Source organism: Mauremys reevesii, linkage group 1 (genome assembly GCF_016161935.1).
Source record: "Mauremys reevesii isolate NIE-2019 linkage group 1, ASM1616193v1, whole genome shotgun sequence".
Classification (NCBI taxonomy): Eukaryota; Metazoa; Chordata; order Testudines; family Geoemydidae; genus Mauremys; species Mauremys reevesii.
In genome coordinates, this window is record NC_052623.1 from 11,823,235 (window position 1) to 11,848,047 (window position 24,813).

The window sequence follows — 24,813 nt, forward strand, 5'->3', positions numbered from 1 at the left end:
ACCTGCCTGGATAATCCCAGCTCATCATAAATCCATCATTTTATTAATGGGGAATGATGTGCACAAATCCTGTTATCGCCAAGGGAGTTCCCCAAACACTTTAATCCAAACACACTGGTCTAGATAAAACAATAAAATAAACGTATTAACGACAGGAAGAGAGATTTTGAGTGATTGCAGGTAATGAGGCATAAAAGTCAGAATTGGTTGCAACGAAATAATTTCTTAGTTGCTTTTGATCTTTTAAGTGAATTCACAGTTAAGTCTCTCTCACCACTTCTTCTCACAGTCTTGCTGGCTGAGTCTTTCAATCAGGGTCTCTCCACAGATCATAGAAAAGTGACAGCTGATCATAGAATATCAGGTTGGTAGGGACCTCAGGAGGTCATCTAGTCCAACCCCCTGCTCAAAGCAGAATCAATCCCCAACCAAATCATCCCAGCCAGGGCTTTGGTCAAGCCTGATCTTAAAAACCTCTAAGGAAGGAGATTCCACCACCTCCCTAGATAATCCATTCCAGTGCTTCACCATCCTCCTAGTGAAAAAGTTTTTCCTAATAGCCAACCAAAACCTCCCCCACTGCAACTTCAGATAATTACTCCTTGTTCTGTCGTCTGATACCACTGAGAACAGTCTAGCTCCATCCTCTTTGGAACCCCTTTTCAGGTAGTTGAAAGCAGCTATCAAATCCCCCCTCATTCTTCTCTTCTGCACATTAAACAATCCCAGTTCCCTCAGCCTGTCCTCATAAGTCATGTGCTCCAGCCCTCTAAGCATTTTTGTTGCCCTCTGCTGGACTCGTTCCAATTTTTCTACATCCTTCTTGTAGTGTGGAGCCCAAAACTGGACATAGTACTCCAGATGAGGCCTCACCAATGTCAAATAGAGGGGAATGATCAAGTCCCTCAATCTGCTGGCAATGCCCCTACTTATGCAGCCCAAAATGCCATTAGCCTTCTTGGCAACAAGGGCACACTGTTGACTCATATCCAGCTTCTCGTCCACTGTAACCCCTAGGTCCTTTTCTACAGAACTGTTTCCTAGCCATTCAGTCCCTAGTCTGTAACAGTGAATGGGATTCTTCCGTCCTAAGTGCAGGACTCTGCACTTGTCCTGGGTGAACATCATTAGGTTTCTTTTGGCGCAATCCTCTAATTTGTCTAGGTCCCTCTGTATCCTATCCCTACCCTCCAGCATATCTACCACTCCTCCCAGTTTAGTGTCATCTGCAAACTTGCTGAGGGTGCAGTCCACGCCATCCTCCAGATCATTAATGAAGATATTGAACAAAACCAACCCTTGGGGCACTCCACTTGAAACCGGCTGCCAACTAGACATGGAGCCGTTGATCACTACCCATTGAGCCTGACAATCTAGCCAGCTTTCTATCCACCTTATAGTCCGTTCATCCAGCCCATACTTCTTTAAAATGTTGGCAAGAACACTGCGGGAGACTGTATCGAAAGCTTTGCTAAAGTCAAGGAATAACCATCCACTGCTTTCCCCTCATCCACAGACCCAGTTATCGTCTCATAGAAGGCAATTAGGTTAGTCAGGCATGACCTGCTCTTGGTGAATCCATGCTGACTGTTCCTGATCACTTTCCTCTCCTCTAAGTGCTTCAGAATTGATTCCTTGAGGACCTGCTCCATGATTTTTCCAGGGACTGAGGTGAGGCTGACTGGCCTGTAGATCCCCGGATCCTCCTTCTTCCCTTTTTTAAAGATGGGCACTACATTAGCCTTTTTACAGTCATCTGGGACCTCCCCCGTCCGTCATGAGTTTTCAAAGATAATGGCCAATGGCTCTGCAATCACATCCGCCAGCTTCTTTAGCACCCTCAGATGCAGCGCATCCGGCCCCATGGACTTGTGCTCATCCAGTTTTTCTAAATAGTCCCGAACCACTTCTTTCTCCACAGAGGGCTGGTCACCTCCTCCCCGTACTGTGCTGCCCAGTGCAGCAATCTGGGAACTGACCTTGTTTGTGAAGACAGAGGCAAAAAAATAATTGAGTACATTAGCTTTTTCCATATCCTCTGTCACTAGGTTGCCTCCCCTATTCAGTAAAGGGCCCAAACTTTCCTTGACTTTCTTCTTGTTGCTAACATACTTGTAGAAACCCTTCTTGTTACTCTTAACATCTCTTGCTAGCTGCAACTCCAAGTGTGATTTGGCCTTCCTGATTTCACTCCTGCATGCCTGAGCAATATTTTTATACTCCTCCCTGGTTATTTGTCCAATCTTCCACTTCTTGTAAGCTTCTTTTTTGCGTTTAAGATCAGCAAGGATTTCACTGTTAAGCCAATCTGGTCGCCTGCCATATTTACTATTCTTTCTACACATCGGGATTTTTTTTCCCAGCAACCTCAATAAGGATTCTTTAAAATACAGCCAGCTCTCCTGGACTCCTTTCCCCCTCATGTTAATCTCCCAGGGGATCCTGCCCATCAGTTCCCTGAAGGAGTCAAAGTCTGCTTTTCTGAAGTCCAGGGTCCGTATTCTGCTGCTCTCCTTTCTTCCTTGTGTCAGGATCCTGAACTCAACCATCTCATGGTCAATGCCTCCTAGTTCCCATCCACTTTTGCTTCCCCTACTAATTCTTCCTTGTTTGTGAGCAGCAGGTCAAGAAGAGCTCTGCCCCTAGTTGGTTCCTCCAGCACTTGCACCAGGAAATTGTCCCCTACACTTTACAAAAACTTCCTGGATTGTCTGTGCACCACTGTATTGCTCTCCCAGCAGATATCAAGGTGATTGGAGTCTCTCATGAGAACCAGGGCCTGTGATCTAGTAACTTCTGCTAGTTGCCGAAAGAAAGCCTTATCCACCTCATCCCATTGGTCTGGTGGTCTATAGCAGACTCCCACGATGACACCACCCTTGTTGCTCACACTTCTAAACTTAATCCAGAGACTCTCAGGTTTTTCTGCAGTTTCATACCGGAGTTCTGAGGAGTCATACTGCTCTCTTACATACAATGCAACTCCCCCACCTTTTCTGCCCTGCCTGTCCTTCCTGAACAGTTTATATCCATCCATGACAGTGCTCCGGTCATGTGAGTTATCCCGCCAAGTCTCTGTTATTCCAATCACATCAAAGTTCCTTGACTGTGCCAGGACTTCCAGTTCTCCCTGCTTGTTTCCCAGGCTTCTTGCATTTGTGTACAGGCACTTAAGATAACTCGCTGATTGTCCCGCTTTCTCAGCCTGAGACAGGAGTCCTCCCCTCTTGCACTCTCCTGCTCGTGCTTCCTCCTGGTATCCCGTTTCCTCACTTACCTCAGGGCTTTGGTCTTCTTCCTCTGGTGAACCTAGTTTAAAGCCCTCCTCACTAGGTTAGCCAGCCTGCCTGCGAAGAACAAGCGCTCCAGATAAATCCATAAGGCCATCACTTTGTCCTCCTGCAGATCCCCTCCAGCTAGCCTCCATCATGATGCCCTGCCCGTCGAGCAACGCTAGGTGGGTGGCAAGCTGTGATGGCAGAACTTCCAAACAATGCCTGCTCCTTTCACGGTCACCTCGTCCTCCCCTGCCCACCCGCTATTTCAACCACCTGTTGCATCCTGTCAAAAGCAAGCTGGTTTGGGCACTTCCCCTCCTCACTGGCCAGCACAACGGGGCCCTGGTCACTGATTGGGCCTCTAGGCACTATTGCAATGGAAATAATGAAGATAAATTGCAAGGCATGGGAGGGCAATGCAGGGAGAGGTGAGATTTATGCTCAATAGGAGAAAAGTGCATCCATGTCTCAGACTGTGGAAGAGTCTCTTGGGGAAAGCGTATAAGCCCTTTTCCTGGGGACAGTTAAAATCAGACTGGACGTGCCCTGGAAAATACACAGAGCAATTCTCCATGGGGCATGGAATGGGTGGACCCTAACAGCCTTTCTGTCTCTAACATCTATACCTCTGTGGCACTGAACATAAGAACGACCATACTGGGTCAGACCAATGGTCCATCTAGCCCAGTGTCCTGTCTTCCGACAGTGGCCAATGCCAGGTGCCCCAGAGGGAATGAACGGAACAGGGAATCATCAAGTGATCCATCCCCTGTTATCCATTCCCAGCTTCTGGCAAACAGAGGCCAGGGACACCATTCCTGTCCATCCTGGCTAATAGCCACTGATGGACCTATCTGGACTAGAGGTGACTGGAGCAGGAAGACTCAAATATCTCTGATTAAGGCCCAAATTTTTCCAACACAACTATGTTAATTAGGGATGGGTTTGGTTTTTTTGCGGACATAGCTGAGCCAAAGCCCTAGTGTAGATGCACTTATACCAGTATAAAAGGGCTTATGCCTGGGCTGTAACTGTACAGTGTATGAATTCTGGTTGTCGGTGTGAAGTTGTCTTGTGAAAATCTGCTGTGTCATGAGGGCCAGTGTTCATGTGGATCATTGCTGACAGGTCCTGTAGCACACGTGCACCAGGCAGATACAAGAAGGCGGCGCTTAGGACTTAACAATCCTATTCAGGTAGGAACATCTGGGACATGGGGGGAACTGCATCCTTAGAAAACCAGCTTTTAGCTGACTCCGGTAGGGAGCAGGGGAAAGCCTTAGAGGAGAACAAAAGAGACCAGCTGGCCAGGAAGGGGTTAAAATAATGAAACCCACCAGTGGTGTAGCCAGGTTCTAAGAGCAGGGGGAGTGAACACACAAAAAAACATCTTGGGCTCAGATAATCATCCCACACTGATGAGGCTCCTCCAGCCCTTTGCAATGTTTTGTGCCTGATTTCTTTTGTAGCTGGATTTGTTGCAATGAAACCCAAAAGGGGCATCGTAATGGGGCGGTGGGCCAGGGGCATGACAACAAGCCTGGGCTGCAGGAATGGGGTATGCTGGAGGTGGGGGTGGGAGAAGTGGCTGGAAGTGGTTCGTCCCATCAGGCATCATCATCATTTTCATGTATCAGAGGGGGAGCCGTATTAGTCTGGATCTGTAAAAGCAGCAAAGAATCCTGTAGCACCTTATAGACTAACAGACGTTTTGCAGCATGAGCTTTCGTGGGTGAATACCCACTTCGTCGGATGCAAGTGGGTATTCACCCACAAAAGCTCATGCTGCAAAACGTCTGTTAGTCTATAAGGTGCCACAGGATTCTTTGCTGCTTTTACATCATTTTCATGGCATTCCTGGCGCAGCTAAAGCTAACATGAGACTAATGTTGACAAACTCTGTATTTAACTGCTTGACCCCACTTGGGTTCATTATGAAATATACTCAGGATACCAAATAACCAGCATCAGTCAGGTTTATTGCTCTGACCCAATAATAACGTAGTGCAGGGAAAAGGTTCTGTACGATCCTCGTCTCTGGGAAGCCATCTCACATTCACCGCACGCAGAAGGTGAGCTCCTTTTTATAGGGGAAAAGGCAGCACGCTGCATTTATTGCGAATACAGCAATTAGCATATGACACCCCCACCCCCACCCCCACCAGTTGATGTTATAGTTACCAGTCCAGAGACCGGCTCAATCTAGTGGCCAGCCAGATTGGTCGCAGAGGGGAGCCGGGCTCTGTCAGTCGCAATCCGATGCTCCTGGAGTTGTTGGCAAGACGAACCCAAAGCCCCATAGCAAAGCACCCTGTTTTTATAGTCCTTTTTTTTCCATTGAAGTCTATGGATTTTGCTGTGTCAGTTTACGCCTCAGTGGGTGTTATCTTTTGATGGCCCAAAACACCTCCAGGAGGGTCATCCTGTCTGGTTTTGATTTAATCAATTATCTTGTGTTTTAAGGGTGCCAGCCCTAGCCTCAGGATTGTCTCCTCAATCATGGATGCGCGTTGATGGTTCTCTGGTGTCTCTAAGTCTCTTGAGTCTCTTCACTCCTCCTTCCTTGGCCATCTGGCTTTAGCAATGGCCTTCACACCTTATCTTTTCCTGGTGCATGCACTCCTCATTCACACAAACCGTTCTTTACCTTCAAAAGGTCACAAATAGCAGTGTTTTATGTTGAACAAGAAAGGCATTGTAAATTAGGCTTTACTAAATCTTGCGACTATCTTTTCCTACATTGGGGCCTAGGCCTTCAAAATTCCTCTAATCTAATTAACAGAGACACAGACAAGACCCTGTCTGTTGCTTGCGAGGCATGAATAAAAAGAAAATGGTTAATACTAGTATCCACTATCCTATTCATTTATTCTAATACCTTAATTCTTACTATAAAACATACACAGTATATAGCCAAAACATAACCAATTATATAGCACAGTACCATGGTACAACAATGCTTCGGCCATCATTCCAGAGGACATACTTCCATGCTGAGTTGTGTGACTGCTCCCCTCCGGCAGGTCAGTTATACAGTTCCCTCTCAAAGCCTGAGCCACAGATTGGGTGCCTGGAAGCACACATGCTGAATCATCCATTCTGCCCTGGGCATCCTCCCCAATGTGATCAGTGAGGAGACATTCCTGTACCCCCACTATTCATCCCCCGGTTTCCTCCTCTGGGTCCTCCTCTAGGACACATACCCCTATACTCTCTAGAGTGAGATCTTTCCCCTGGTCAGCCGGGAAGGGCTCAGACACAGCTAATAGCCTGGACAGTTGTCTCAGTGGCAGGCTCTCCACCCTCCTCCCTTCCTGAGGTGGTGTTATAGAATCATAGGACTGGAAGGGACCTCGAGAGGTCATCTAGTCCAGTCCTCTGCACTCAAGGCAGGACTAAGTATTATCGAGACCATCCCTGACAGGTGTTTGTCCAACCTGCTCTTAAAAATCCCCAATGATGGAGATTCCACAATCTTCCTAGGCAATTTATTCCAGTGCTAAACAACCCTGACAGTTAGGAAGTTTTTTGTAATGTCCAACCTAAATCTCCCTTGCTGCAGGTTAAGCCCATTGCTTCTTGTCCTGTCCTGAGAGGTTAAGAAGAACAAATTTTCTCCCTCCACCTTGTAACGACCTGTTATGTACTTGAAAACTGTTATCATGTCCCCTCTCAGTCTTCTCTTCTCCAGACTAAACAAACCCAATTTTTTCAATCTCCCCTCATAGGTCATGTTTCTAGACCTTCAATAATTTTTGTTGCACTTCTTTGGACTTACTCCAATTTGTTCACATCTTTCCTGAAATGTATTGCCCAGAACTGGGCACAATACTCCAGTTGAGGTCTAATCAGTGCGGAGCAGAGCGGATGAATTATTTCTTGTGTCTTGCTTACAACACTCCTGTTAATACATCCCAGAATAATGTTTGCTTTTTTCCAACAGCGTTACACTGTTGACTCATATTTAGCTTGTGGTCCACTATGATCCCCAGATCCCTTTCTGCAGTTCTCCTTCCTATGCAGTCATTTCCCATTTTGTATGTGTGCAACTGATTGTCCCTTCCTAAGTGGAGCACTTTGCATTTATCCTTATTGAATTTCATCCTATTTCCTTCAGATCATTTCTCCACTTGTCCAGAATCTTTTGAATTTTAATCCTATCCTCCAAAGCTCTCTACCTCTCCCAGCTTGGTATTGCAAACTTTATAAGTCTATGCCATTATCTAAATCATTGATGAAGCTATTGAACAGAACCCGACGCAGAACCAATCCCTGTGGGACCCCACTCGTTATGCCCTTCCAGCATGACTGTGAACCACTGATAACTACTCTCTGGGAATGGTTTTCCACCTAGTTTTTTACCCACATAATGGTAGTTCCATCTAGTTGTACTTCCCTTGTTTGTTTATGAGGAGGTCGTGCGAGACCGTATCAAAAACCTTACTAAAGTCAAGATATACCACATCTACTGCTTCCCCCCCTATCCATGAGGCTTGTTACCCTGTCAAAGAAAGCTATCAGGTTGGTTTGACATGATTTGTTCTTGACAAATTAATGCTGACTGTTACTAATCATCTTATTATTGTCTAGATGTTTGCAAATTGCTTAATTATTTGCTCCCTTATCTTTCCGGGTACAGAAGTTAAACTGACTGTTCTGTAATTCCCCAGGTTGTCCTTATTTCTCTTTTTATAGATGGGCACTAGATTTGCCCTTTTTCAGTCTTCCGGAATCTCTCCTGTCTTCCATGACTTTTCAAAGATAATTGCTAATGGCTCAGATATCTCCTCAGTCAGCTCCTTGAGAATTCTAGGATGCATTTAATCAGACCCTGGTGATTTGAAGACATCTAACTTGTCTAAGTACTTTTTACTTGTTCTTTGCCTATTTTAGACTCTGATCCTATTTGATTTTCACTGGCATTCAATATGTTAGATGTTCACTCGCCACCAACCTTCTTGGTGAAAACCGAAACAAAGTCGTCATTAAGCACCTCTGCCATTTCCACATTTTCCGTTATTGTCTTTCCCCCCTCATTGAGTAACGGGTCTACTCTGTCCTTGGTCTTCCTCTTGCTTCTAATGTATTTGTAGAATGTTTTCTTGTTTCCTTTTATGTCCCTAGCTAGTTTAATCTCATTTAGAGCCTTGGCTTTTCAAATTTTGTCCCTACAAACTTGGGATATTTGTTTATATTCATCCTTTGTAATTTGATTGAGTTTCTGCTTTCTGTAGGACTCTTTTTTGAGTTTTAGATCATAGAAGGTCTCCTGGTTAAGCGAGGGTGATCTCTTGCCAGACTTCCTATCTTTCCTACGCAGTGGGATAGTGTTGCCTCCTGCTGCCTTGCTAAAGAAACCCACATCCATCTCCTCAGTGGTTTCTATGAGTGGGATCCATCCCCTATTCATCTGTGAAGTGCTCACAGCTAACAGCCTGGACCGTTGTCTCAGTGGCAGCCTCTGGGCTCCCGTCTTTGGGCTCCCATCTGGGACACATCTCCCTTTGCTCCCTAGCATTGGGTTTGTCCCTTGTTTGGCAGCAACATGGACATTTTTCTCCCTGAGGCGATGCTGCCTTCAGCTGAAGGGCAGGAGCTGGTCTCAACCACCGCCACCCCTGGAAGCATGCAGCTTCCCCCTCCTGCAGGGGAATCAAGGAGACTCTCTCATTCCTTCAGCAGTTCCTGGGACTTTCCCCTTTCCCTCTGAGGTCCCAGCAGAACGCTCCTTCTTGCTGCAGGCTTAGTCTCACCTCTGCTGATATTGGACATTAGACTGCAACAGAAGGATTAATTCTGAAAGAACTCTTTGCAGCTCTAAAGCTCACCGTTTCTACCATGAAATTGACTTAAGAATTCTATTAATGTATCTATGTATAATGATGTCTGGTAACTGCAGTGCGGAAGGAGGTGTTGGATCGTTAACCGGGGCCACCTCCTACCCTCAGGCAGGTTCCTTGTCAGGCTGTAGCAGCTCCCATCCCAGTTTCGTCATAGAGGGAGTCCAGCTACGAGGGTTGGGTGAGGGGTGGAGATTGTGATGGGATGTACCCCTGAGGTGAAGCCTGGAAGCTGTTGGAACCGCTGTGTCCCCTAACTATTCAGCTGGGTTGGAATCTCCCCCTGCTCTCCTGGTGACACACAGCCAGCCCCTTCAGGCCCTGTTATCATCCAACATGACAGCAGGTGGTGCCACCCACCCAACTGAGTCACCTGAGTGTTTTACCGAAGTCATTCATGGACCATCATTGTAGGCACCAGCCAACTTCCCAGATTCCCAGCCTTGCACCCCTACTGGAGTATAAACCCAGAAGTAGACTGTCTTGCACTGCAGCGATCTGTACAGCATAAACTCATTAAATAGTCCGCTCCCACCTCGATGGAGGGAAGATATTCACCACTCTTTGTTAACGGAGCTAAGATTCCCAAACACTTCACTCAAAAACACACGGATTAAGATAAAACATAAATCAGATTTATTAACTACGGAACGACAGATGTTACGTGATTGTAAGTGATAACAAACAGATCAAAGCAGGTTACCTAGGAAATCAAACAAACTTTCAATTTAAGATTTATACACACTAAATAGGATTTGAATCAACAATATCTTACCCTGACTGATGATACAAGGAGGCTTACAGATTCTTGAGGCACAGGCTGAATCTGTTTTGCAGCTTGGGTTCCCCTCCCCCATTGAAAGTCCTTTGTCTTCCAGAGCTTCCTGTAGGTGTTCAGTTGTGGTGGAGTGAAGACAAGAGATGACGCTACTCCCCATTTTTTATAGTTTCTTCTACCTAGCTGGAAAGTCTGTGCATGTAACGTGTGTAGGGGGGTGCCCCCATTGGCCAAACATTCTCCATTGTCTCCATGCTCCCTCCGAGGAGGCTTCCTTATGCAGAGTTCCTGTGCTAATGGATTCATCCCTGGATGAGTGTTGATGACAGCAATTAACATTGTCTGGCTACTCCTCTGACATACCTGAAAGGCTGGTTTTAGGTGTTTCCAGCCTCACATCACACTTTAGTAACTCAGACATAGGATTTCATAGCTGCACATACAATGACAGCGCATACAACCCCAGGGGATATCAACGTTTTGCAGATTAAGACTTTTAGAATACCACCTCACAGGGCATACTTTGTACAAAACATACTATAATTACATCACCATGGTAAATAGGAGGTGCTTTGGGGGCCAGAGTGTCACAGGGATGATCCAGAGAGTGACGGGGGTGGGTTGCAGAGGAGTGAGTGAGGGGTGGAACCTGGGGGAAGAGGCAGGGCAGAGGGGCAGGGCCTCAGGTTTCCAGTTACCAGCCATTAAAAAGGTGGCAACCCTGTCAGTTGTACATAGGCAGATTCCCCAGTTTGTCCCACTGACACAGCACAGTAAGGTCAGGCAAGGATTTAATGTCTCTTTGACTGGCTAGTCAGTGATTCAGGGAAGAGAGCCCAGCACTATGTCACCAGCCAGCTCTGCATGGAGCTCAGTCTGAGAGCCAGAGCACCAGGAGAAAACTTTAGGTTCTTTTATGAGTAAGGGCTGGAGCAGCCTATCCCGGATCTGTTGGGTCCTCACCCCATAGATGATGGGGTTTAGCATGGGGGGCACCAGGAGGTACATGTTGGCCATGAGAACGTGGAAATGCAGGGCCACATTGTGCCCAAACCGCTGTGCAAGGGCGGAGAAGAGATGTGGGATGTAAAAGGCTAAGATGACACAGAGGTGGGAGCCGCAGGTCCCAAAAGTCTTGAGCCGGGCGTCCTTTGTTGGGAGTCTGAAGATGGCCCTGAGGATCTGGGTATAGGATACAGCGATAAAAGACACATCCATACCGATAAACAAGAATGCCATAGAGAGGCTGTAGTAACTACTGATGCGGATGTCAGCGCAGGCCAGCTTCACCACAGCTATGTGCTCACAGTACGTGTGGGGAATGATGTTGGTTCTGCAATATGGCAACCTCCTTGCCAGGAAGGGATAGGGCAGTATGAGTATGATGCCGCGCAGCACCACGGCCAGGCCAATATTGGCCACCATGGGGTTTGTCAGGATGGTGGAATGTCTCAGGGGATCGCAGATGGCCACGTAGCGATCAAAAGCCATGGCCACGAGGATCCCAGAATCTATCGCAAAGAAGCTGAGAATGAAGTACATCTGGGTGAGGCAGGCACTGAAATTGATCTCCCTGGAATAGAACCAGAAGATGCTCAGCATTTTGGGTAGGATGGATGTAGACAGGACCAGGTCGGTGATGGCCAGCATGCAGAGGAAATAGTACATGGGCACATGGAGGCTCGGCTCTGTCTTTACAATGAACAGGATGGTGAAGTTCCCCAAGAGGGCTATGGCATAGATTGCACAGAAGGGGATGGAGATCCAGACATGGGCTGCCTCTAGGCCAGGAATGCCCAGCAGGATGAAGGTGGAGGGGTTGATGAAGTCAGTTGAGTTGGAGTCTGACATGGAGTAGGAGAGAAGGTGTCCAGTCCTGAGGAACAACAGTGTCTCCTGTATGTACCATACGTTCCCCTGACTTCCTGTATGTGCCCAGGATCTAGGGTGATGGTCGCAGGACAAACACCTGGATGGAGAGACAATGTTAATATGAGACTACATGCACAACTGTAGGCTGTTCTAATGGATGAAGCTGATTGGTCGCTCTTCACTCACTGAATAATGACATTTTCATTATTCAGATAAATGAATTATGAACAACTGACCCTCCTAATGTAATTTCATATTTTATGGTGCTTCCTTCATCAATAATTCCTACACATAAGAGTGTGGGAATCCTTAATAGGAGCCAGCAGGAAACATGAGAGAATATTGGTTATCCCTCTTTGTTCCTTAGGTCTTGTCTACAGTACCACAGCATTTGGTGAAGAAATAGTGGAGGTGTAAACACTACAAAGCCACTTTTGACGACAGAACTCCTCGGGTTCAGTGACGTAATAAAGGCACCTTGACGAGACTTGTAAGGCTTTTTACACAAAAGTTTTGTCACCAAAGTGCCAGTGTAGACACCATGCTTGATTTCATCACTGTGATTGATTTCATCAGTGTAATTGACCTCTGGAAGGCATCCCACAATGCCCATCCTAACCACTCTGGTCAGAAGTTTCATCTCTGCTGCCCTGCATCCAGGTAAATACTTTCTGCTCCTCCCTGTTTAAAGGCCCAGGAATTTTGAAATTCTCCTTCCTGTTTGCTCGGCGTGGAGTGTTCACATCACATCTTCCCAGGTGGCCATGGCAGCTCCATGCAGCAAATGGTCTCCTGCTTGGACCACTGTGGAACTGCTCAGTATTTGGGGAGAGGAGGCTGAGGAGTCCCAGCTGTGCTCCAGCTGTAGGAATTTCAATACCTATGGGCAGATTTTTTGCAGCTTGCGGGAAAAGGGCTATGATTGGGACATGCTGCAGTGCAGAGGAAAATGAAGGAGCTGAGGCATGTGTACCAGAAGGCAAGGGAGGCAAAGAGTCGCTCTGGTGCTGCGCCCTAGACCTGCAATTTTTATAAGGCGTTGGACGTGGCTACTTTGGTGGGGCTGGAGCCAACGGAAACTGGACCTAACCCAGAGGAGGAATTCATGATGAAGAGGTGGAGACATTAGAAGATGTGGTGCCCATGCCGGGGTTGCCCAGTGCTGCATCCAGTCAGGAGCTGTTCTCCACTCTGGAAGTATCCAGCCAGTCTCAGCAGTCACAATCAGGTGAGCCACAAGCAAGAGATAAGGCCCCTGGTAAGTGGTTTTGCTCTGTGAAGTGCAGAGGTGGGTTGAGGGAAGAGAAATGTTCAAGGCTGGCTGTGTTTGTGTGTGCTGGGCATTTCCCTGTGCAACTAGGCAGTATGGCAGAACGGGGTGTTGATGCACACCGAGATTTCACTGGAATCCTCCAGAGAAACCTCTAGGAAATTTTCCTGCAGGTACTCTGCAATCCTCTGTTGGAGGTTCCTTGGCAGAGCTTCTTTGTTCCTTCCCGTATTGAAAGAAACTTTCTCCCGCCATTCTGCAATTACTTGGGCAAAGACCAAAGCAGAATACAGGCGAGCAGCATAGGGACCGGGGCGGAAACTGCAAGCATTTAGTAGATGCACCCTTGCTTTCTTGCTAGCCCTCAGGAGAGAGATATCTGCCACAATGTCCCCGCCTGTGGAAAATGGTGGGAAACTTTAGAGTGCTGTCCCCCGAGAAGTGCCCACGATGCCTTTCATGTTGCTTTTCTCCCACGCACAATGTCCCCTGCCCCAGGAACACTCACCATTCTTGCAGTATTCACCGGCATGTGTGCTTGTCAAAGGTCAGTGGGAAAGTGATTGGTGTGTTACTAGCAGTGTATTTTAATGTAGCGTTTCAATGCTGTACGTGTACTTACCAATAAGGCTTCTGTTTATTGTTACTTGTGTTTCACTAGATATGTCCTTGAAAGGAGGCACCCCCTCCACTCCAGCCAAGTGTCTCCACCGGATTAGAAAATGCCCAAGATGGAGCAAAGAAGATATGTTCTGGGAGGTGCTGCAGTACTCTGCTGCAGACAAGAAAGAATGCAGGCAGTGGAGAGAAAGTGACAATTAGGAAAGAAAAGAAAATGAGGCATACAGTAGAGATGCAGTGGAGATGCTGATGCTGCAGTCCCTCCTGATGCTCCAGACTGAGCAGATGGGTGCCCGTCCTCCCCTTCAGCACATTCACAACTCTTTCCCATTTCTTTCCCAAACTCCACCCTCACATTCCTTTCCAATTTCTGGGACGTCTCACTTCACCGTTCATTCTTCCTCAGCTGACAACTTTTCAAATGAAAGCTGGACTTATGCTCAGCGGTGTTTGTGTGCATGGTGTTGTGGGTTTTTGGCAATAAAAGCAAAGTTATTTGAATAATCAGCACTCTTGATTTGTTTCCGCTGAAGTTATGATAGCAGATGGCAGCAGCAAACCAGCAGGCAGTTTTATAATTTCCTTACATTGAACCCTAGGCCTGAACAATCACAACTGCTTTCTACTCTACCAAAACTGGACTTCATTATGCAATACAATCCCAAGCATAGCAACAAACATTACTCGCTCTCATTTTTAAAGTGCTGCTGCAAAGTCTCCCTGATTTGAATTGCCTCCCATTGTGCCCCTTTAATAGCCTTGGTATCTCGCTGTTCAAAATCAGCATCCAAGTGTTCTGTCTCAGCAGTGCACCCTGAGCAAACTTTTTCACCCTTAACTTCACAAATATTATACAACGTGCAACACATGGCTATGACCAGGGGAATATTTTCCGCATTGAGGTCTAACCTGTCATAAGGCATCGCCAACGCGCTTTTAATCTGCTAAATGCATATTACACAGTCATTCCGCTCCTACTCAGTCTATTGTTGAAATGCTCCTTACTGTTATCCAGGTTTCCCATGTACGGCTTCATAAGCTCTGGCATTGAGGGGTATGCCAGGTCTCCCAGGATCACTATAGGCATTTCAACATCCCCTATGGGGATCTTCTGGTCTGGAAAGAAAGTCCCTGCTTTCAGCTTTTTGAAAAGGCCGGTGTTCCTAAAGATTCATGAGTTATGCACTTTTCCGGACCAGCCTGCATTGATGTCAATGAAACACCCATGGTGATCCACAAGTGCCTGCAACACTGTGGAAAAGTGCTCTTCTGACTGATATATTCCATCATAAGGTGTCTGGTGCCAGAATTGGAATATGCATGCCATCTGTCGCCCCTCTGCAGTTGGGGAAACCCATTTCTGCAAAGCCATCCACAATGTCATGCATGTTGCCAAGAGTCACGGTCTTGCGCAGCAGGATGTGATTAATGGCCCTGCACACTTGCATTAACGCAGCCCCAGTGGCTGACTTCCCAACTCCAAACTGATTTGTGACTGACAGGAGCAGCCTGGAGTCGCCAGCTTCCACAGTGCAATCGCCATGCGCTTCTCCACTGAGAGCGAAGCTCTCATTTGGGTGTCCTTATGCTGTACGGCTGGGGTGAGCTCAGTACACACTTCCAGGAAGGTGGCTTTCCACATCCAAAAGGTCTGCAGCTACTGCTCGTCATCCTGCATAACGATGTGATTCCATCACTCTGTGCTAGTTTCCTGAGCCCAAAAGCAATGTTTCACCATGCTCAGCTGATCCGTGAATGCCAAAATCAATCTACCGCTGCTGCTATTCACATCAGACACCACATCAGGCAACTGTGACTCCTGTTGCCTTCGCAACTTCAAGACTGATTCCACTGCCATCCACGATGTTCTACTGACAGCTAGCAGAGCAGTGCAGGATCCATTCCAGCAGATAGAGGTGGCGGGCTGAACAGAAAGCAAGGGACATTGACAAATGCCCTGAACTGGAGACCGAAGCACATGGAATGCTGGGACAGAAAGCAATGCATCATGGGACATTGAGCCCAGATCCATGATCTGTGGCATCAATTATGATCTGTGGCTTCAGTGTGGAATCAATTCTGAAGCACTTAGAGGAGAGGAAAGTGATCAGGAATAGTCAGCATGGGTTCACCAAAGGTAAGTCATGCCTGACTAACCTAATTGCCTGCTATGATGAGATAACTGGCTCTGTGGATGAGGAGAAAGCAGTGGACATGTTATTCCTTGACTTTAGCAAAGCTTTTAATACGGTCTCCCACAGTATTATTGCTGGAAAGTTAAAGAATTATGGGCTGGATGAATAGACTACAAGGTGGATAGAAATCTGGCTAGATTTTTGGGCTCAACGGCTAGTGATCAATAGCTCCATGTCTAGTTTGCAGCCGGTATCAAGCTGAGTGCCCCAAGGGTCAGTCCTGGGGCTGGTTTTGTTCAATATCTTCATTAATGATCTGGAGGATGGCGTGGAGTGTACCCTCAGCAAGTTTGCAGATGATACAAAACTGGGAGGAGTGGTAGATACGCTGGAAGGTAGGGATAGGCTACAGAGGGACCTAGACAAATTTGAGGATTGGGCCAAAAGAAATCTTCTGAGGTTCAACTAGGACAAATGCAGAGTCCTGCACTTCGGATGGAAGAATCCCATGCACTACTGCAGACTAGGGACCGAATGGCTAGGCAACAGTTCTGCAGAAAAAGACCTGGGGTTACAGTGGACGAGAAGCTGGATATGAGTCAACAGTGTGCCCTTGTTGCCAAGAAGGCTAACGGCATTTTGGGCTGTATAAGTAGGGGCATTGCCAGCAGATCGAGGGACGTGATCATTCCCTTCTATTCAACATTGGTGAGGCCTCATCTGTAGTACTGTGTCCAGTTTTGGGCCCCACACTACAAGAAGGATGTGGAAAAATTGGAAAGAGTGCAGTGGAGGGCAACAAAAATGCTTAGAGGGCTGGAGAACATGACTTATGAGGAGAGGCTGAGGGAACTGGGATTGTTTAGTCTGCAGAAGAGAAGAATGAGGGGGGATTTGATAGCTGCTTTCAACTACCTGAAAGGGGGTTCCAGAGAGGATGGATCTAGACTGTTCTCAGTGGTGGAAGATGACAGAACAAGGAGTAATTATCTGAAGTTGCAGTGGGAGAGGTTTACATTGGATATTAGGAAAAACATTTTCGCTAGGAGGATGGTGAAGCCCTGGAATGGGTTATCTAGGGAGGTGGTGGAATCTCCTTCCTTAGAGGTTTTTAAGGCCCAGCTTGCCCTGGCTGGGGTGATTTAGTTGGGGATTGGTCCTGCTTTGAGCAGGGAGTTGGACTAGATGACCTCCTTAGGTCCTTTCCAACCCTGATATTCTATGATGTGTTGACCAAACTTTCAGAGAAAAAAATCTGCCAATGTACATGTAGCCTTAGTGCAATGAAACCCAGGCTAGAGAGCCATGCTGTAGGGAGTTTCACATTCACCTAGTTACTAAAAATCTGACAGTGTGGGGAAAAAAAAAACCCTTTGCCAAGACATGTGCCGGGGGGAACATCCCAGTTAGAACACACCTCAGGGAAAAGACTTGGGCATCATTGAAAGCAGTTCCATAGGAACACCTGCTCATTTGCAGTAGTGGCCACAACAAAGACAATGCTCTATTGCCTAACGAATGGGATGGAGAATAACCTGCTCTGGAGATGTGCTCAGTTTTGGTCAGCCAGTCTCTATAAAGGATATAGCAGATAGAAGGGAATCTCTGCGACAAGCTATGAGACTGAGAAGTCTGGGACTGTTTAGTATAGAGAAGAGACAAATAAGATGACATAGGATAGAGGAGAACAGAATAAAAGAAAGGAACCGATTACATTGAAATGGACAAACAGAGAACAATTCCCAACCAGTAATAGGGATCTACAGATACCTTTCAAAAGGGCTAATTCCCCAAAGCTGAGACAAATTATCAGCAAAACTGATTGGGAGGAAAAATTTAGACAAAAAAATGGGAATTAAACTCGAGAGTTCTTTAAGAAGAGTTTATGAGACCTAAAAAGCCACGATTCCACAATCAAGAAAGTGGAGAACTTCGGTTAAAAACCCAGTTCAGTAGCAAAGTGAAGGCAGGAATTAAGGGGGGAAAAGCAACATATAACAAATGGGAAAAAGGGAAAATAGCTAGCAAGCAATACTAACTGGAAGTTATGAAAATTGATACAGGACGTTAAAGATATTGGGGAAATCCATGCTTTGCAGGGCTAAGGAGAACAAAAAGGAGATTATTAAGTATATTAAGAACAAAAGAAATCCTAGAAAAAGCAAAGGCCAATCCCTAGAGGGAGAAAGGAAACTTGCTAATGTTGCGGAAAAGGTAGATGTGTTCAAGAACTGTTTTTGTTCTGCATTTGGAAAGAAGCCGTATGAGGAGTGCTGTGTGCAATTTTGGTCACCGCTCTGTAGAGAAACTGGAAAGGATCCAGAGGTGAGCAACAAAGATGATCCAAGGGATGAAATGCAAAGGCTGAAGGAACTGGGTATGTTTAGTTTGGAAAAGAAGAGATTAAGGAGGGACATGATAGTGGACTTCAGACACTTGAAAGGTTGCCATTAAAAATGGAGAAAAGTTGTTCTCTCTTGTCACAAAGGTCAGGACAAGAGGCAATGGGATCAAACTGCAGCAGAGCAGATTTCAATGAAATCTCAGGAAAAACTTCCTAACTGTAGGAACAGGAGGACAATGCAACAGTCACCTAGGCAAGTTGTGGACGGTCCTTCACTGTAGGTTTTCCAAAGGAGGCTGGAGCCATCTGTCCTGGATGGTTTAGACACAACAAACCCTACATCTCAGCAGGTAGTTAGACTAGGTGACCCTTGCAGGTCCTTCTCACCCTGTGGCTCTATGATTCTACAATGTAAAATCCTAGTGTAGACCAGGTCTTATTCAAACACAAGTTATGGAGCTCCATACAGGGGTAACTGGGTTAAAAGTAATGGCTTGTGTTATACAGGAGGTCAGACAGGATGATCTAATTGTGCCTTCTGATCTTAAACCCTATGAATATATTGATAAAGAAAGTAGATGAGGCATTTGTATTTACTCTGGCTCATAACACACGAACAGGGGAACATTCAATTCGATTGAAAGTCTGAACATATAATATTGAGAAAAGATAATTGTTTACACAATCCATATTTGGCCTGTGGAACTCCTTGCCACAGACTTTATTGGCGCAGAGAGCATAGCTGAATGGGATTCACAAATGGATTGGCCATTGTAGATGGTGCTGGTGGCTAGTTAAGGCTGTCTGACACCTTCAATTAGGAGCTTCATTTTCAGTTGCTTATAAGTTTTCCAAACTTTAACTGTTTGGACTGAAATTTCCCACACTGTGTGTCTGCTTCCGGCTGAATTGTTTTTGAAAGTTTCAGCCATAACGGTTCAGCTAACTTCTTGAATGAAGCCAAGAGAAAAGACGTCTTGCCCAGGTTGAAAAATTCATATAATTATTCCAGTGAGGAGCCCCAGCACCTCCATGCTTTCCATCGGAAAGTTAGGCGAGAGGCCCCACCCCCATTAACAGCCAGAGCCCCGAAATGCCAAGGAGGAGGTGAGAGTCCCTGTGCATTAACTCACATACAGCTGGCTCCTGAGGTCTTTACTCAGTTCTTACTCCAAGGGGATATTTGCCTCAGTGGGGCATGAGAACATATGAGCCACAGCCTCAGAATACCAAGTATTGTCCATCTACTAAAAGCTTTTATCCTGAAGGATTCCCTGTGTCACTGAAATGCAGCCCTCTCAGGGCTGGAGGCCATCAGCCAGGGGCAGAGCAAAGAGAAACATTTTGGCCAGTGATATTGGAGCAAACTCATCCCCTGTGGCAAGGGCCCTGGGCTGGCTAATGGCTGTGCAGAGTGGAAAGGACCACAGACTTACTCTCTATCCCATCACGCCCACATTGCACTGGGTTTGTTGAGCAGGTGAGCTCCTCAGCAAGAGCTGGGTACCTGTGAATTCTGAGCCAGATGTGTCTTCCCTGGAAATCCCCCACAGGCAGCCGTTTCCCACACCTCTCTCACCCCAGCATCTGCAGCAGCATCCCACGCCGAGAGCTGACACAGTTTATAATATAGCTGTGAGCAATCCCAGGGGGGTTCGCTCAGCCACTAGGGGAGAAGCGGCATCTGAATGGAAACTGGCTGGAGATTGGAGACACTCTAGTCAATGACTCCTGTTCAATGTCTGTGCTTCTGTGCTATTTATCCAGCTTTAGGAGTAAACAGTAATTAAGGGACCTTCGCAAAGGGAGATGAGAACCCTTGGGCTCTCCACTGAGTCAGAGAGGAATTGGCTGCTCTGTGTATATTTTAAGTGTCATTGATTAGTAAGAAAACGAGGGATAATGGCCAGCTCTCCATAGGGTCTAATACCCTGTAAGTACCCAGTATTAATTGGTAGATAGTAGTCAGAGAGATCTGGAGATAGATGGCTGAAGGGAGATACAAACACTTTCTGCAGGCACATGGGGCTATCGGTAAGGGATCAGAGATTAGTAATTCTCATCAGTAACTATCATCATACAGGTGCAGCAGGTTTCATTGAAGGATCTTCAAAACACCTAGGAAAGGAAATTTACTATGAACATATACCCATTAAAATGAGGCAAAGGGAGACGTGACTTGGTGAAGGTAACACAGAGAATGACAGACAGAACCCAGGAGTCCTGGCTTCCCTGCTGTAACCACGGTCTCTCCATTAATAACTGAGGGCATGACAAGAAGAAAACGGACTCACGGTCTAGCAGGGATTGTTCATTAGGTGGGTGTGACAGACGTGCTCAGGATGCAACCTGGAACAGGGGTACCACTGAGCCCTCTGGCAAACCAAGCTGGGCTCCCCCTCACACTGTGAGGCTGTGACAAGCTGCAGTCCTCTCCAGGTTTTGCACTTCCACAGCCAGACGCAGCCAGGGATGCACCCAGCTGCAGTTACATGAATGCTTTTACTAGGTACTCATGAATCAACACTACAGAAGCTCCAGCCAATTCTGCCCAACCCCAGCTCCCCAGCCTAGGACTCCAGAGCTGCACTGTCTTACCCTGGTCAGAAGCCCGGCGAGGGTAAGTTTATTACTCTGTGTCCCCCACCCTCAGTGTGGAGAGGACAATGCACCAGACAGTAAACTCGCAGTAATCCCATCAAGCCTGAAACAAACCAGAGCCAAGAACTTTGCAATGGTTGTATGGAATTGATTCCATTTAATCCATTTTAACTCTCATCTATATTTCTTTCTTATTATGAATAAACCTTTAGATTTTAGATTCGAAAGGATTGACAACAGCATGATTTGTGGGTAAGATCTGGTTTTTGTACTGACCTGGGTCTGGGCCTTGGTCCTTTTGGATCGGGAGCAACATTTTCCTTTTATTGGGGTATTGGTTTTCATAACCATTCATGCCCGTAAGGAGTGGTGCTGGTGGTGATACAAGGGAACTGGAGTATCTGAGGGAATTGCTTGTGTGACTTCAGGTTAGCCAGTGGGGTAAAACCGAAGTCCTCTCTGTCTGGCTGGTTTGGTTTGCCTTAGGGTATGGCTACACTTGCAGCTGTACAGCACTGCCGCGGGAGCGCTTTGAAGTGCGAGTGTGGTCGGGACGCCAGCGCTGGGAGAGAGCTCTCCCAGCACTGCAGGTACTCCACCTCCCCGTGGGGATTAGCTTGCAGTGCTGGGAGCCGTGCTCCCAGCGCTGGGGCACTGTGTACACTGGCGCTTTGCAGCGCTGTAACTTGCTGCGCTCAGGGGGGTGTTTTTTCACACCCCTGAGCGAGAAAGTTGCAGCACCGTAAAGCGCCAGTGTAGCCAAGGCCGCAGTAGTGATTGAACCCCAGCCTTGGGCGGTGACTGCCCTGCTCTAAGCAATTAGTCCTGAATTGATACTCTCAGTAGTGTCCCGCCAAAGGCCACCTCCTTACAACAGGCTAGAAATCCCTTCAGCCTGGGACCAAATCCCCTGTTCAGTCCGTGTTCCTAAGGTGTTTCCAGGTGTTGAGTTATGGGGGGGAGTGAGGGCAAGTGATTTTATTACTTCCACCTTTTATGGCTCCTGTCATGGGGAGAGAACATCATTTTTCCAAGCAAAAGCCCCCAGTGCAGTTAGTAGAAAAGTACAGGCACAAAAGGAGTCCAGTGTCACATGAACAGGTCACATGCCTTCGCACGCTTTCAGACCTTCAGGTGGAAAAATGCTACATGCATACAAAGAGGGTAATCATATTCAGCAAATCATAACTTTTTCATTGATACCTTACATGACATACTTTGTGTAAAATACATCATAATCACATCAACATGTTCAAAATGGGAGTGCCAAGGTGTTGCTTTCGGCACAGAATGTCACACCTCCCCCCTTAATTTTCTGCAGGAGTGTTAGTCACTGACTAATTCAGAGGCAGTGTGCCCAAGGCCTTCTTAAGGTTTGGAACATACAATGTTCAAGTGTTGCAAACATGTTTTTAAAAAGTTCTGTGTGCCTTCTCTGGGTCACTAGAAAGCCTCTCTTTGTAGCTGAGCAGCATTGTCAACCATTGAGCTTTTCCAACTGGTGACAACTGAATACAGATATTCATCAATGCCATGCAGTGGTGTGCCTTAGTTTCCCTTTCCCCCCACAGCAGACCAGATTTATTATGGTTTCCCTGCTGTGATGATCTTTGAGCCTGTTTACAGGTGATAGCTGAGAAGCAGTATCCCCATAGCGCTTCTTGTTTACTATTTGTAGCATGTCCGAAAGCTTTCCTCCAAAATCATGCATGTTACACCTTTTCATAGGATTTGCCATCAGTACCAAATTCTTTGTTATAAGATTTCCCATTAGCAACGGATATTGCATCACGAGATTTAACAGTAACATCAAATCTTTTATCACGGGTAGGTGTTTCCAAGTATTTTTATTACACCACATCTTCTGCTTGGACACTTTGATTTGTTCAATGCCCATTGTGTCTTTCAACCCCACATTGAACCTTAACAGGTGTTTAGTTACTGGTTTTCCTTTCCCCTCAGTATCCCCTTGTAATGGGAGGCAGCCTTTGGCGGGACACTACTGAGAGTATCACTTCTCTGTGCTCCCCACTGGAACACATCTCCATATGCTCCCTAGCATTGGGTTTGTCCCTTGTTTAGCAGCACCATGGACATTTTTCTCCCTGAGGTGATGCTGCCTTCAGCTGGACAGGAGTTGGTCTTAACTACCCCTACCCCTGGAAGCATGCAGCTTCCCCCTCCTACAGGGGAATCAAGGAGAGACTCTCATTCCTTCAGCAGTTCCTGGGACTTTCCCCTTTCCCTCTGAGGTCCCAGCAGAACACTCCTTCTTGCTGCAGACGGACACTTTAACAGCCTGAGCAATAGGGAAGAAATTCATTGCCAATTAGCATATCAATAGGGTTATCTTCTACTATCCCCACTGATCATACAGCTTCCAAACCCTCCTTTTCTATGTGCACTTTAGCCAAAGGCAAAAGGGTTTTGTAACCACCAAATAATAAAACCTCTGCCATCTGTCCTGTCAGTATGTCACCTTGTTGCACTACACTCCTCGTAACCACTGAAATTTCTGCCCCTTTATCTTCCCACGCAAGGTGTTCCCTGCCATTAATGCTGACAGTGCTTCATCCCTAGTTGTGCAGAGGCTAATTTTACAAACCTAGTACGATAACTGACAGCTGCCTGAGGTGCTTGTGCGCTCAGAATCTCAGCATTGACCTGGGCTATCTGCTGCCTGCTTCCTCTGAGCACAGGGAATTTATTCCTCAGGTGATCAGTGAATTACAATGGTAGCACCTTCTGGACTCTCTTGTTTTTCCAGCAGATTAGGGTTGGGGATTAGAGGAATGGGGTAAAATGTGACCATGCTTCCCACCCAGTGTAAACCCCTCTGGCTGTAGTTTATTTACAATAGAGGTGTGTGTCTGCTCAAAATCATCAGCTAGAGAAGCCATCTCATCCACAGTTTTGACATTTTTATCCCATAGACACTGTTTTACATCATCTTTATATATATTTCAGAAGTGCTCCTGAGAAACAAGGTCAAACATTCCTTCCAAGCTTACCCCTTACCCATTTTCCCATCAAATCTTTCATTGTGTTTACATATTCCACATTACACACCAGCACCCCTCTTAAGATTCCTAATTTTCACTCTATATGTTTTAGGGCTAATCTAAAATTGTTTCAAAACCATTTCTTTGAATTTACAATAATCTAAAGAATCATCAATTGTGGCATTTTATTGACCATATCCAGTGCTTTACCAGTTAAATTAGCAACTATAGTGGGCATCTTCTGGTCCTCAGGAATCTTATGAATCACACACAGCCTCTCAAAGGTAGTGAAGTATTCAGCAATATCCCCTGCCTCATTGTATGCAGGACACAGCTGTTCCCATTTGAGGATTTTTGGAGAGGTGGGAATCAGTGGAGTGGGAAGGTTCTGGTTCTGCTTTTCCAGGAAGTCCAAATGGTGATTCTGTGCTCTCTCTTTCTCCTCAGTTTCTTGTTGTTTTGGTTCCATAGCCCTTCTGTGCTCAGCCTCCTCTCTGGAAGCCTCTGAGGCTCTAGCTGCAATATTCTCCTATGTTCTTTTTCTACTGCCTGCAATCTGAATAGCTCTGATTTCACAATCATTTTGCTGTTTTCACTCTTTTCACTTTGGTGCTTTCCTGTATGTGTGTCCCAAAATAAGCAAACAGAAAATAACAAACAGATAACCTCTTTGACTGATCTCCAGCCACCACACTTAAAATCTCATTTAAAATCTCTACACCAGTGTAAGAAGTGGAAATATCACTCAGAACAACAAAATTGTGCATTTCGTCCTGCTTGCTGTGCCTGACTTTCCTGGAGTGCAACCCAGAACTGGAGTACCCCTGAGCCCTTCGGCACACTAATCTGAATCCCCTCTCACACTGTGATTATGTGAAAAGTTGCAGACCCCTCCAGGTCCTGCACTCACCCAAACATTCACAGGCAGGGACACACCAGGATGAGTTATATGAATGCTTTCGCCAACCACTCATGAGCCAACAATAGAGAGGCTCCAGCCAGTTCCCCCACAGCTCACCAGCCTAGGACCCCAGAGCTGTACCATCCTGCCTTGGTCAGAAGCCTGACCAGT

At 46.4% G+C, this 24,813-nt stretch overlaps 1 protein-coding gene across 1 annotated transcript; it reads right to left on the bottom strand.

The window, feature by feature from the left end:
* Window positions 1-9,817: 9,817 nt before the first annotated feature.
* LOC120401334 (olfactory receptor 52E2-like) lies at window positions 9,818-11,747 on the bottom strand. The gene is made up of 2 exons (XM_039531227.1): window positions 10,789-11,747; window positions 9,818-9,821 (listed from the first exon to the last, which is right to left on the bottom strand). Exons 1-2 carry the CDS (start codon window positions 11,745-11,747, stop codon window positions 9,818-9,820), a joined length of 963 nt encoding a protein of 320 aa, XP_039387161.1.
* Between the last annotated feature and the right edge of the window lie 13,066 nt (window positions 11,748-24,813).